This window comes from Ziziphus jujuba, chromosome 7 (assembly GCF_031755915.1).
Source record: "Ziziphus jujuba cultivar Dongzao chromosome 7, ASM3175591v1".
In the NCBI taxonomy this organism is placed as follows: Eukaryota; Viridiplantae; Streptophyta; class Magnoliopsida; order Rosales; family Rhamnaceae; genus Ziziphus; species Ziziphus jujuba.
In genome coordinates, this window is record NC_083385.1 from 13,437,248 (window position 1) to 13,449,816 (window position 12,569).

The following is a 12,569-nucleotide window of genomic DNA, read 5'->3' on the forward strand; positions in this document are numbered from 1 at the left end:
TGTTATTGTACTACATATATCATTTGGTAATTGCCTGGTTCCCATTATAATTGAATTTTTGCCAACACAAAGGAAGTTTTAGTACAAAAACGAAGTTACTCGTCAACATCTACTAGATTAATTACAACAAGATTAATTCCATCCTCATCTATATAATTGCACAACAACGACGAATTTTTTTTGTTGTAATTACCTACTTAGTAATATCTAATTATAAAGCGGATGATTGCATGAACGAGTTTTTGCAGTTAAAAAAAAAAAAAAACAAAAAAAAAGGGAAATAATTAAGTGGGCTTTTTCAGGTGGGACCTATCTCATGGCTTTGAACTTTAACCGGTAAAGCGTAGTGCGTACGTAGAGCCTCTCCCTAACATAAACTGACTTTATTTATAGTTTATGGGCTGTACACGTGTACGTGTTTTCATCATGCCAAACATAGCCTTAGGGTTCGTTCCTCCCAGTTCAAGACCAAGGTGCCACTTCCACTGTCCACCCTTTTGTTTCCAGAAATTCCTGCTTCGCCTCATATTATACTATCATTTTTCATCTTCTTCTTTAAAATTTATGTAAAATTTTAAAAAAAAAATTCCGTATATATTTTGCTCGTTATGCGTCAGAGTCTCTCTGTAAATTTCTAGGGATTTACAGTCTACTTGCACTCGGTTGAGGTACGCCAATCCTTTTCTCAATCTCCCCATTTCTTTCCATTTGTAATTTTTTTTTTTTTATTCTATGATTTGATTTTGTCCCCTTCAATCCCCCAATTTTCGTATTGCGATAGACCAGTGTTTTTTTGTTTTGTTTTTTTTTTTTTTTGAATCAAGACCGAAGCTAGTTCGAAATTTTTGTAATTTATTTCGTCGAATGCGTTGTTTCTTCGTCGGGAAAATTTTTTGAGTTTCCTTAACTGGCATTAAGATTCAAAAAATGGTGATTCGCAGGAAAGGTTTTATTCAAGTTTTGTTGTTTTTTTTTTTTTTAACTGATTGATAATTTGATCGAGACACTGAGCTTGTTCCAGTCAGTTCCGTTTTGCTATCTGGTATTAGTGATATTTGTTTGGTTTTAAGGATATTGTTTTGGAATTTATATTAATGCCTATTGGTGGTGATGACATTATCAAGACATGTGCATGCATTAATTTGATATTTATCAATTGGAACAACAAAAATGAAGTTTGTATTCGTGTGTGTGTGTGTGTGTGTGTTCGTGTTATTTCATGATGTCTGGGCATTCTGCATCAAGGATTAAAAATGAAAATTTGGACTGTGTTTTATCTTAAACCTTTCGAGGGAAAAAGCCTAGTTTTGTTTGGCCCAGTGAGCTTTACTTACATCTTACATTTATTGTGGCATAACGTATATCCTCAAAAAAAAAAACAAAGAAAAATAATAAGAAGAAGAAGAAGAAACTAGTGTAGAGCGTTGATAACAAAATATAGAAGTTTATTTATCTATTTGTTAATGTCACTTCTCTATGAGCTGTTTATTGGTATTTCTATGTTCAAACATTTTTCATTGAGCCAATGAGGAATGGTACTGTATTTTCACACCATCATATGTTAAAAGTTAAAGGTTACTTTGCTAATGGTAGATTACTAGTATATCTAGGAGGGGATTAATTCACTTCATTTGGAGGACTGGACCATTCTCTTTGATTTTCTCTATGTGGAGGACTTGATTTCTTTCAAAGCAATCGTAAGTTTCGCTACTTTGTTGTTCAGTTATATGCTCATCTTGCCTCATTTTCATGGTGTAGAAATACTGCTGAAAGAGTCCAGCTTTGGATGTATCATGGTGGATGCAGAGCAAGTTTTGGCCAGTGATACCGGTTCCTCTTTCATAGAACAGCTTGGTAAGGCAGTACTTGACCTGGAAGCCTACAAGGATGCTTCTGAGGAAAGGGTTCAGTGGATGGAAGTTGAGGAGCACTTTCGCAATCTTGACACCATGTTGAAGATGAAATTTGAAGAGCTTGAAGCGAAGGAGAGAGCATTTAAGGTGAAAGAATCTGAAAATCACATATTGATCAGAGAGAGAGAGGCAACTGTCAATGCTAAAGAGCAAGACCTGTTGGATCGAATTCAAGAGCTAAAAGATGCTGCTGTTGCTGTCATTGCGGAGGCAAGAGCAAACCACCAGACAGCAGCTTCAGAGCCTGTTGAGGATGGAGATAACAGAGACAGCAAGGTAAGCAGCTCTCTTGGTGATACAAATTCTCCAGAGGATATTCCTCTTAAAACAGGTGAAAATGCTGAAAGCGTGGCTGTTGTTGAGGTTAAGCCACGTCCAGAGCTTACGCAATTTTGCGAGCAGATGGATACAAAAGGCTTACTGAATTATAGCATGGAGAACTATAAAAAACTATATGTTATTCGTGAGGAACTTTCTGTTGCGCTAGAAAGTGCAAGCGATCCAGCCTGTTTGGTGCTGGATTCACTAGAGGGGTTTTACCCTTCTGATGAAATTAACCAAGTGGGGGGTAAGGGGGTTGCTGCCCTTCAGGGCATGCGCAAATCTTGTATTATGTTTATGGAAGCCATGACCGCCTTATTGGCAAGGGCTGACCCAGGTGCTGATCACCTTTTGAGCCCTGAGACCAAGCAGCAAGCCAAAGCTATTGCTGATGAGTGGAAGCCTAAGTTGGCTAGAGCAGACATTGATGCTGCCAATGGAATTTCATTGGAAGCAGAGGCATTCTTGCAGCTTCTTGCAACTTTTAGGATTGCTTCAGAGTTTGATGAAGAAGAACTCTGCAAGCTTGTTCATGCAGTTGCTCACCGCAGGCAGGCACCTGAGCTCTGCCGCTCTCTTGGCTTAACACACAAGATGCCAGGTTGGTGTTCTTTTAACTAACTGACCTGATGGGGTCTGGAGCTGAAGCATTGTTATGATAAGATGTCCCTTGCACTCAATTCCATTAGGCCTCGGTAGTATAATACATCTTTTGGGAAGTAGAGACTTTGCGCAACATGCTAATGCTGCATTGATGATAGTTTCCCTATTAAAATGTGCTATTCAGTTATTGGATGCAGAAATATTCTAAACCCATTGCTTGTGCAGGGCTAATTGAATCACTAATCAACAATGGGAAACAAATTGATGCTGTACGTTTTATTCATGCCTTCCAGCTCACTGAGAGCTTCCCTATTGTGCCACTCCTTAAAGCATATTTGAAAGACTTGAGAAGAAACTCACAAGGAAAGGGAGAGAACGTAGGAGATGGTGCTGGTCCTCAGGTACATTTATTAGGTTGACAACATGATGTTGGATATCACAATAAATTGTTTTACTGACAAAATCTTTTCAAAGTACAGGATGATGCTAATGCACAAGAACTTGCAGCACTCAAGACAGTAATCAGGTGTGTTGAAGATTACAAGCTTGAAGCTGAATACACACTTGATCCACTTCAGAAAAGGGTTGCTCAATTGGAAAGATCCAAAGCTGATAAGAAGAGAAGTGGAGAATATGGTAAACGCCAACAATCGAAAAAACAAAAGGCCAATGGAAGATTCCGTGGATACCGCGGACCTGGTGCCAACTCTGCTTCAGCTCCTGCTGCTGGTAGGCAGGGACCTCCTGTTTTCAGCGAGAGAGCAGTGTATGCAGGAATGTCAGAGAGGTATCCTCACGCAGGTCCACACGTCTATGATTACCAGCCGAACCAGCTTGCATATGCTCAGCAAGCGAATGACCAAAGATTATACTATTATCCCCAAGATGACAGGGTTCCAGCAGCCTCATATAGCGCTGCTCCTCCAAATTATAGTGGTTACGTGGGCAATGGATTGCAGCCTTCACATCAGCCATACATGTAATTTAACTTTTTAAAGCATTGTGGGAGAGTCAGTTTAGCAGGGATCCGAGCAAACTCAGTGAATGTTCTCTGTTTGCTAGCAGTTTTTTTTCCAGTTGGGATCCGTTTAACATCAGGGCTTTCGATATTGCAAAAGGCCTTAAGAATAGCACTCTGCTTTTTTCCTTCTCTTTTTATTTATTTATTTATTTTTTGTTTTTTGTTTTGTTTTTTTTTTTTTTTTTTTATTGTACAATGTGTAGATGTTGGTTGCTTATGGTAGACTTGTAAAAAATGAATCTCGATGTGAAATGACTTTAGGCTTAATTTGATACTTATCGGAATCCATGAGGCAGTGATTCTGCATCCAGCAGCAATAAATTTCGTAGAAAATAGTGTTAACACAGACTTTTGCATGCATGGATTCTTTTATCGTTCGATTATAGTAATTAATGCCAATATAAAAGCAGAAGCTATACATATTGCCATAATTAGAGCATAAAGATCACATATTTCAGAAGGAAAAAAAAAAAAAAAAAAGGTATAAACAACGTTAACATAAAAAAAATGAAAACGTAATATTTTAATTATAAAACTCCACGTAAATATATATATATATATATATATTCAGAAAAATAAATAAATAAATAAAATCATTATCAGCAAGATTAGGAATCATCTAAACAGGCAGACAATTTTATTTGTAAACCATCTATAAAATCATTTTTGAAATAGACTGAATTTTCTTGTAGTTTTGGAAAATCTCAGAGTTAATATTGAAGTTGCTTCATTATCGTATCTCCTATCAATAGGGCTCAATCTTTTACAGTAAACGTGTACATCTTTTACAAAGCATAAAAAACCAATTTAAAGACAAATAATCCAAATGTTGACAAACTACGGCCAATACCTTTTTTGCATCTCTTTTCACAATCAAAATCTCATTCTCACCCAATCATTCCACCAAACAATACCTCCAACTTATTAGGGAAGGCTCTGCGTTGGTCATAAGTAAAAACGGGTTTGCTATCAAATTAAGATTTTCGATGTCTATAACTTTAGTGGAGAAAGTAGCACTAACAGCAGCACTAAACAAATTCAATTGAAAATTACCAAATTCAATTGAAAATTTATTTCGTAGGAAAAGAAAAAAGAAAAAGAAAATTGGGTGCTCAAGATCCAACTCTTTTTTTCCCAATTGAATTAATTCTTCAATTTTCATTCTGATTTTAATTTATACCTTCATTTAAATTTTTTTTTTTTTCAGCTGAGATCCTCAATTTGAGTTTTTCTCTCAATATGCATAGAAAATAATGAAGATTTTGGGCAAAACAAATGTGTTATTATATATTTAAAAATTATATTATAAACTTAAAATATTAAAAAATAAGAGAGAAAAATTATTCTACTATAAAGATTAAATATACAATGCCGGCCAAATTGAAGTTGAACTAAAAATTGTAGATCTCCATTAAAAAATAATAAAAATAAAAGGCTTGAATTGAAATAAAATGGAAATTAAAAGCACTCAGTTGGATTATTAAACAATTGAGTTGGTCCACGTCCAAAAAGAAATTATTAAACAATCTAAGCAGTGTCAATTATTAAACAATTTAAGCAATGTCTACTAACGACGCACAGGCAACAGTAATCAAAAGATAGAGAAGAGTTGCCAACGCTTTCATCACCCACTCTAACTAAGGTTGGTTTTCTTGGATACCAAGAAACAAACCAGAGAAAAGTGTCGTGTGGAAAATTACACGAGACAGAAAATACCCTCAAGAAAACCCAGATCATTATCTCCCAAAACCTCTTCACTATAACCTCATCTTTAGCCTAAGTTTCTACAAAAAATGCAATTTTTCATTGTTGAAATAGTATAGAAAATTTGATTTTCAAAAATCTCTCTTGACTCTTCTACAAATTAAACATAGTCAAAAAGGGGGGGAAAAAAAGTTAAATTATAATGGAATAAAAATACTATTATATCCAAAAAATTAAAAACTGACCTCGTAAAAATGGTAAAAACATTTTCAATAAAAATATGAATTGTAAAAATAAATATATCACTTAAAATAATATTTTAAACAAATTGTTTGCAATATGTGAAATAAATGTTAAAACTAATTTGTTTTAAATATTATCAAAATAAATATTTATTTTTAAAAAGACATTCTAAATTTTTTTAAAACTAAATTTTTATTCAAAAATTAATTCTTTCAAAAAAAAATTTATAATTAATTAATGACCATAATATATATATATATATATATTTTTTTTAAATTTAGATAATAAATAATCTAGATTCATTTGGAGATGTTTTAAGCAGATTAGGCATCAAAACAGCTAGTGGATTTTTACTTTTTATTTATTTATTTATTTATTTTTACTAGTGGATTTATCCCTTAAAAATACAAACGGCAGGCATTGGATTTGGTTGGTATGCCGATTCAAAAAAGTCAACGATCAAATTTAGGAAATAAAAAAATGTTAATCCTTTTTAAATTTTGGTCAGAAACAAAATTAAAACAAAAAAAACAAAAAAAAAACAAAATTACGGTTGCAGAAGTTTGGTGAAAGAAGATGAAACGTTATAATTCATAACCCTACCTCTTCCTGACTTCCCTCGCTTTGTCCTCTGTCTCTCTCCTGTTCTTTCCGTTGTGGCATCACACGCACCCTGACCCAGGCATTTATTATCTCTCCATTGTCGATCTGAATCTGCTCGAACTCGGTGTTTGAATCGCCCGAGCCAGTGACACAAAGATGGCGCGGGCTCTGAGTCAACTCACCCCAATCTCTATGGTCATCGTGATCATCATATTTCTCATTCAACAACAACTGGCTTACGCCTCCGACAATCTAAGCAGTCCGCTTATCATCCTCCGACCACCTCACTCCCAAGCACGCCCTGCCTTTGTATTGCCTCTTCATCGCTCTTCTTCTGCTCCCAATTCTTCTTCTTCTTCTTCTTCCTCCTCCTCCTCAAATCCCCATCGCTTCCTTCAGAGATCCGGCTCACCCTCTCGCCCCAATGCTCGCATGAGGCTCTACGACGATCTCCTCCTCAATGGGTATATATATATATATACATATTTATTCATATGTACTTGTTGCATTTTTTTTCTTTAATTTAATTTTCGTTCTTTCTTTTTTTGGGTCTTTTTTCTTCTTTTTTTTTTTTCTTATTGGAAATTGGTATTCTATTTGAAGGTATTATACCACACGGCTTTGGATCGGGACACCGCCTCAGAGATTTGCGCTTATTGTGGATACAGGGAGCACTGTTACGTATGTCCCCTGCTCAACTTGCGATCAGTGTGGCAATCACCAGGTGAATTTTCAAATTTCGGTCCATTTCTAAGATTTTATGAACTATACTTTCACTCGCTTACTCGTTTTAGGGAATCCCTTTTTCGTTTTTGCTTTTGTTGATCTTGTTTTTCATGTAATTCACGTTGAATACGAGTCAATTTGAATCTTACACAACATGGTTAAAACGGGTGCTGCACGATTTAGTTTTTTGGAACTGCTGATTTCTGAATTGTGGCTTAACAGTAATTTTGTGTCATTGTCATCTGTGTTCTGGCTTTTTTTTTTTTTTTTTTTTTTTTTTTTTTTTAATTGCTTTGTATTTGAAAATGTGAATTTTTTGTATGCAACAGGACCCAAAGTTTGATCCGGAACTTTCGAGCACTTACCAACCTGTAAAATGCAACATAGATTGCACTTGTGATAATGAAAGGGAGCAATGTGTTTATGAGAGGCAATATGCTGAGATGAGTACTAGCAGCGGCGTGCTTGGCGAGGATCTTTTATCCTTTGGCAATCTGAGTGAACTTGCCCCCCACCGAGCTGTTTTTGGCTGTGAAAACGTGGAAACTGGCGACCTTTACAGTCAGCATGCTGATGGCATAATGGGATTAGGCCGCGGTGATCTTAGTGTGGTGGACCAACTTGTTGATAAGGGTGTAATTGGTGATTCATTTTCATTATGTTATGGTGGAATGGACATTGGTGGGGGTGCAATGGTTCTTGGTGATATCTCTCCTCCCTCGGATATGGTCTTTGCCCATTCTGACCCCGTGCGAAGGTGTGTCTTAAACATTTTTTCTTATAGATGTAATGCCACATGCAATTCCTAACAATTACAATTGATACATCTCACACATTTACTCTAGTTTCGGGATGGCAACAGTCCATATTACAATATTGATTTGAAGGAGATTCATGTTGCGGGGAAGCCATTATCTTTAAACCCAAGGGTCTTTGATGGAAAGCATGGAACTGTCCTGGATAGTGGCACAACATATGCTTACTTACCTGAATCAGCATTTGTTGCATTCAAGGATGCTGTAAGTTTCTGTTCCTTGAATCATATTTTTCCCTTCTTGATTATTGTTGGAGTAACTACTGCTTATATCTAAGAAAACCTGTAAAACCATCTTCTTGTTTATTTTGCAGAATAGTGCAGTTTGGTGACCTAAATACTTTCAATCCTATTTTGTCTTTTTCCAATTGTCCTCGATAGAGTGCCCTATTTGTAGTGTTATATTGATGGACATGTGGATTCATTTGTTCAGAAAATAGCAGTATTCTATGTAAAAATGCAATGGCCTAAACGCATTAAACATAGATGAATTAGAAATTGAATGTAGTTGTAATAATGATTTATCTTATGTGGTACTATTGACATTTGACACCTTGTCAATTAACTCTATCAGAGTCTACTTACCCTATATCTTTCTTTTCCCCTTCAAATCTGCATGCAGATGATGAAGGAACTTCATTCTTTTAAGCAGATTCGTGGGCCTGACCCCAATTATAATGACATCTGCTTTACTGGTGCTGGAAGGTATTGTGTAAAAGAGAACTTCTTTTGTTTTTATTGATTTATCTTTTTCTTCCATATAAACTATAAACCAATCTTTACTTCAGGAATGTCTCCCAGCTATCAAACATCTTTCCAGCAGTTGATATGGTATTTTCTGGCGGACAAAAGTTGTCACTATCACCTGAAAATTATTTGTTTCGTGTGAGTGGTTGACTTTTTTAGTTGTTCTTCTAATATATTTTTCAAATACATGCTTCCTGTAAACAACACAGTTTATTCATGAAGTAGTCATTAAAATAAAATTTGGATTTTTATTTTAGTTATAGTTCTGGCTGTCTACTCCTTGGTATTGAATCTATCACTGATCGATTACCACTCTTTATTTGATTTTGACGTCATTTGTTTAAAGCATTCAAAAGCGCGTGGTGCATATTGTCTGGGGATTTTCCAGAATGGAAAGGATCCGACTACTCTTTTAGGAGGTATGTGATGCTTTACAAACATGTTTTCTGGTGAATGGTTATTGATTGAAATTGCAGTTGACTGAAAGAAACTTCCACTTTTATCTTAAACTATCAAGCTCCTTGTGTTTAAAATTTAACAATAGCTAGATTCATCTGTGATGTAATTTATTGGTTTTTAACAGGAATTGTTGTTCGCAATACACTTGTGATGTATGACCGTGAGCATTCCAAAATTGGTTTCTGGAAAACTAATTGTTCTGAGTTATGGGAAAGACTTCAAATATCCACTTCCTCTCCAACCTTGTCTCCAGCTTCTAATGAGAAGAACTCGACTATGGCAGTGCCACCTACACTAGCACCTAACGAAGCACCGCCTCATGTAGTTCCAGGTTTTGAAACTGTAAACCTTTTAACAGCTTTTATTGTGTGTTTGCTTCTGAAAGTTGCTTTCAGATCTCAGCTTGTGTCATCTCTCTCTCTCTCTCTCTCTCTCTCTCTCTCTTTTCAGGGTTAGGTTGCTTGTTTTTCTATATGATTATTGGAATATTTGCATGTTTTTCTATATGATTATTGGTATATTTGCATATTTTTCTATATGATTATAGGTATATTTAAGGTAAAAATTTACTGATGTAAATGAGCTGGCAAAATGGAGGTCTAAGTCTTTGGTGAACTAGTGATATTGAAAGTTAGAAGAATACATTTGAAGACACTCCTATGTTCTAAAGCAAAATGTAGCTTCACAAATTTGTAGGTTAACATGATGCTAATAACATGGAATGCTTGTAATTTTATTTAAATGAAGTATTTAATTTCGGAATTCAAACTTTTCTCCAATATGACTGAGACATTCGTGCATTCTAATGTTAACTTGGTGGACAGAGAATCTCCAAATTGGGCAGATAACAGTTGATATGTCACTAAACATGAGCTATGAAGAGCTAAAGCCTCACGCTACAGAACTGACCAAATACATAGCTCATGGGTTAGATGTTAATGTTTCACAGGTTAGACAAAAACCATATCAGAGCATAATATCAACTGTTTTTCATTTTTCTTTATTAACCATGTCAGAGCATAATATCAACCGTTTTTCATTTTACTTTATTTCCAGTTCAGACTATATTTCTGAGATACTAATCTTGAATGGATGATTTTAGGTCCACTTGTTGAATTTTAATTCTAGCGGAAATAATTCCTTCATTAGATGGGCCATAGTCCCTGCAGATTCTGCTGGTTACATATCTAATACGACTGCAATGGTAAGTTAGCTCAGGTACAACAATTAGTGTCTACGAGGAGGATTTTTTTTTTTTTTTTTTTTGCTTCTCTTTTTCTTGGGGGGTGGTTGTGCCAGTGTATTGAGTTGATTGTAACTATTATATTGATAACCTTTTTCTTGAATACAGACTATAATTGGCCAGCTTACTGAACATCATTTGGAGCTTCCTGCTGCCTTTGGCGATTATGAGTTGATTGGATGGAGTGTTGAACCCAAGGAAAAACGGTATTGTCTGTAGCCATTGTTATCTATTTTCCAAGATCACATCACTTCGTCCTCATAAAACTGGAGGCTTCATTCCCCTTTAGACACGAATCATGCTACTACTATCCTATTATCCTCTTCCCTTGATATTTAGTATTTCTGAAATGGTGCAGTACATGGTGGCGGCAAAATTACCTGGTGGTCATTGTAGCATTTTTTGTTGCTCTAGTCACCGGCTTATCAACTTTTGGATTGTGGTTTATCTGGAGACGCCGACAGCAAACAGTCAATGCATATAAGCCTGTTGATGAGGTTATCCCAGAGCAAGAACTCCAACCACTGAACTTTTAGAGCTGTCTCTGCTTGGTAGGCTGTTGCTAGAGTATTTTCACTGTTTGCATTTTTGACTCACACAGGTGAAGTGAATATGCCAGTTTTAATTGATGAAAAGATTTTTGTCAAGTAAAACGAAGCGTTCTTTCAGTGCTTTTTTTTTTTTTTTTTTAAATGATATTTGTTAAGAACCTCAGTTAGAGAGGCATAGAAAGTACAACTCACATTTTGGAAATGTAAACATAACCAAAAAAACAAAAAAATATTTGTATGTGAATATTGTATAACATGCAGATGAAATCAAAAAGGTTGCTCAATAAAGGCCAATTTTTAAAATGGTCATTTGCCTTTTAATTATTACCAAGTTAACTGGACCATGGCTTTTGTCTCCATTCCAGCATTTCATAATTATAGTGCCAGTTTTAGCATGTGCTAAAATTTTGTGGGATCCAAACCGGGTGAAAACTGTTTAGCCAAACAAAAATAATAATAATAATAATAATAAAAGAAACAGCAGAAAACAGAGTCATATAGATATAGCTCTCTGCGAAGGGCAAAAGCTGCCATTTACCAACTTAGCTATAAATGGCCGTGGTCTCCACCTTGCAAATAGCACTGCATTCCCATGTGCCTTAGACAAGCTTTTTATCGCCACCTGCCCATTTGGGCCATCCTTACATGGGGAAATCCCAGTTCTATGCAGCACCAGTAAGAGCCGTCAACGTGGACTCTTCTGAGTTTTTTTGTTTTTTGACGGCCATGTTTTTGTTCCTTTCCTATTAGCGTGGAGAATTTTTTTTCATTTCATTTTTTTTTTTTTTTTGGGTGTAAAAATAGAACCTTGTTTTGGTCAAAGAGCATTGAATTACGTGAATTTGCAAAATTGGTCGATAAAGTATGGGAAATTTTCCTGGGTAATCAATGGGTATCACTCTTCTTTTTATATGAATATATTCGTTAGTATTATTAATGGTTTTCCCTCTACATAAGCTATAAAAATATATATATATATATATATATATTACTGTTCTGGAATAGTATTAGTTATATTGGTTATGGAAAAAAACAAAATTAAAAAGAGGTACGTTGAACGTTATACTTTATTTTCACACGTTTTAGTTGCAACAATAAATTGTTTCTAATTGCCGTTTTGTATAGGTTAATTTGATCTCTTAACTTAAAACTGCAAATTATAGGATGCTAACAAACTCTATTTTTCTGTCAAAACTAAATAATGGAAAAAAAATGTATTCTATAAAAATCCTTTCTCCTTTTTTTTTTTTTTTTAGTTTGACATTGGAACGATAAGATTTAAACTATGGACCTCTTCGTTAAAAAAAAATAAAATTGTGGCTATAAATTTTAATAAATCCCAAATCTTGTATGGCTAATGTGAAATTATTATTCAATAAATTTTATTATTCTAAAAGCGTACATTTTAATTTTTTCAAAAACAAATTTTTCTCTCCCGCTGAGAATATTCTAATTTCTAAAATAAGCTTTGGTAACGTTCCCACCATTAATACATAAAACCGGCCTTTTGGCTGCTACCTAATAAATCCTCATTTTTTATTATATATTATTTATTGTTTACTGCAAGATAAAATATGTAATGACGAGAATGTCCCGCGCTCCAACCACACTGATCCCAGAA

General features: G+C 35.0%; 2 protein-coding genes across 2 annotated transcripts; both read left to right on the top strand.

Annotated features, from left to right (window-relative positions):
* Window positions 1-405: 405 nt before the first annotated feature.
* On the top strand, window positions 406-4,019 carry LOC107434654 (FRIGIDA-like protein 3). Its single transcript, XM_016046139.4, has 4 exons — window positions 406-668; window positions 1,759-2,835; window positions 3,063-3,238; window positions 3,317-4,019. The coding sequence occupies exons 2-4, from the start codon at window positions 1,794-1,796 to the stop codon at window positions 3,818-3,820; spliced, it is 1,722 nt and encodes a 573-aa protein (XP_015901625.2). The 5' UTR covers window positions 406-668; window positions 1,759-1,793; the 3' UTR covers window positions 3,821-4,019.
* A 2,300-nt stretch (window positions 4,020-6,319) lies between these two features.
* On the top strand, window positions 6,320-11,269 carry LOC107434653 (aspartic proteinase CDR1). Its single transcript, XM_016046138.4, has 12 exons — window positions 6,320-6,872; window positions 7,012-7,132; window positions 7,464-7,891; window positions 7,997-8,153; window positions 8,571-8,653; window positions 8,737-8,833; window positions 9,042-9,114; window positions 9,279-9,485; window positions 9,979-10,103; window positions 10,257-10,358; window positions 10,506-10,603; window positions 10,756-11,269. Exons 1-12 carry the CDS (start codon window positions 6,565-6,567, stop codon window positions 10,931-10,933), a joined length of 1,977 nt encoding a protein of 658 aa, XP_015901624.1. The 5' UTR covers window positions 6,320-6,564; the 3' UTR covers window positions 10,934-11,269.
* The last annotated feature ends 1,300 nt before the right edge of the window (window positions 11,270-12,569 follow it).

Bases quoted from the DNA above. Each gene is read 5' to 3' on its own strand.
- LOC107434654 (XM_016046139.4), top strand. From the start codon at position 1,794: ATGGTGGATGCAGAGCAAGTTTTGGCCAGTGATACCGGTTCCTCTTTC. The intron at 2,836-3,062 runs GTTGGTGTTCTT...TTGCTTGTGCAG, and splicing joins CTTAACACACAAGATGCCAG to GGCTAATTGAATCACTAATC. The intron at 3,239-3,316 runs GTACATTTATTA...TTCAAAGTACAG, and splicing joins GAGATGGTGCTGGTCCTCAG to GATGATGCTAATGCACAAGA.
- LOC107434653 (XM_016046138.4), top strand. From the start codon at position 6,565: ATGGCGCGGGCTCTGAGTCAACTCACCCCAATCTCTATGGTCATCGTG. The intron at 8,154-8,570 runs GTAAGTTTCTGT...ATCTGCATGCAG, and splicing joins TTGTTGCATTCAAGGATGCT to ATGATGAAGGAACTTCATTC. The intron at 8,834-9,041 runs GTGAGTGGTTGA...ATTTGTTTAAAG, and splicing joins CTGAAAATTATTTGTTTCGT to CATTCAAAAGCGCGTGGTGC.